This window comes from Chaetura pelagica, unplaced genomic scaffold (genome assembly GCF_000747805.2).
Source record: "Chaetura pelagica isolate M959 unplaced genomic scaffold, ChaPel_1.0 scaffold120, whole genome shotgun sequence".
In the NCBI taxonomy this organism is placed as follows: Eukaryota; Metazoa; Chordata; class Aves; order Apodiformes; family Apodidae; genus Chaetura; species Chaetura pelagica.
The window spans coordinates 888,706-889,770 of NW_009951952.1; the positions used below are offsets into that span (position 1 = coordinate 888,706).

The 1,065-nt window shown below is 54.1% G+C and overlaps 1 protein-coding gene across 1 annotated transcript in view; it reads right to left on the reverse strand.

Annotated features, from left to right (window-relative positions):
- Positions 1–899: 899 nt before the first annotated feature.
- The window catches only part of GPR162 (G protein-coupled receptor 162), a 4,365-nt gene continuing 4,199 nt past the window's right edge, over positions 900–1,065 (reverse strand). Inside the window, 1 exon segment of the mRNA XM_009998958.1 lies at positions 900–1,044. Within this exon segment, the coding sequence (XP_009997260.1) occupies positions 900–1,044 (145 nt within the window).

Below are 1,065 nucleotides of genomic sequence, written 5' to 3' on the forward strand. Positions count from 1 at the left end.
TGTGGCAGCAGGGGCCATCAGGGACCTTGCCCCTGGAAGGCTGTGTCAGCTTTCCCAAGCTGGTTGTTGTCTGGGTGAGAAGTTTGGGGCTTCACGTCTGACCCAACATTCACACTGGAATCACCAGTTTGCTCTGGTGAAATGAGATGTTACAAGTCACAGTCTTACTGGAGAGAATTAGTTTTCAAGCCTGAGGTTGTCTCAAAGCAATACCTTTTGCTGAGTGATAGTAGACAGCACAGAGGTCACTCCTGCTTAGCTGCAGACAGCCTAAGTCTCCCTTGAAACGGACAGGAAAACTGTTCACCCAGTCTCCCATGAGAGCTCCTCTGCAGGCTTTGTTCCCTTCCCTGGGCTGCTTTCCATGTACACTGACAAGAAAGGGATGGAGAGGGAGGAAAGGACCCTCGCACATCCTGCATTTCTCTTCCAGGAGCCTGTGAAGCTTCACTAAATATTGGGCCCACCGTTTTGTTTCTATGGAAACACAATTATTACTAATGTGTTATTTCAGAAGCAGACGATTGACACTCCAAATATAGAATTTTAATACCATTCTGCACCTGCCTTGTCTCTCAGGGCAGAGCGGAGGCGAGGGTGGAGTTCACAAAGGGGCAGGACTGGCGAGGGTGCCCGGGTGGCGATGGCAGGGCAATGGTAGGTGTGTGTGTGTAACCTGAGAGCAGGCACAGGCTGTCCCTTCAGCTCCCTTCTTGCAGGTCTGTCCCACTCCTTTCCAACCCCCCACCCCTGCGGCCAGCGTGGGGAGCCGCGTTTCCCACCTGCTGTTGAGGAAGATGAAGAATGCAAATTAGCGACCGGGTCCCAGGGCAAGAGGGAACACTTGAAGTATTATTTAAAAACCGGTGATGGCACTGTATGTTTTTTGACGCTGTCTCTCATAGTTTGGGATCCTGGAAGGTCTGTGCCTCGCAGGCCTCAAGGGTCCTTTCGCACAGCACCTGCTCTCCATCCGGCAGGTGCCAGGCTTCGCTGCCAGCCAGGGAGCAGCGCCGCGGCCGGTCGGCGTTCTCCTCCTCCCGGCTGCCGAGGGAGAGGCGGCGA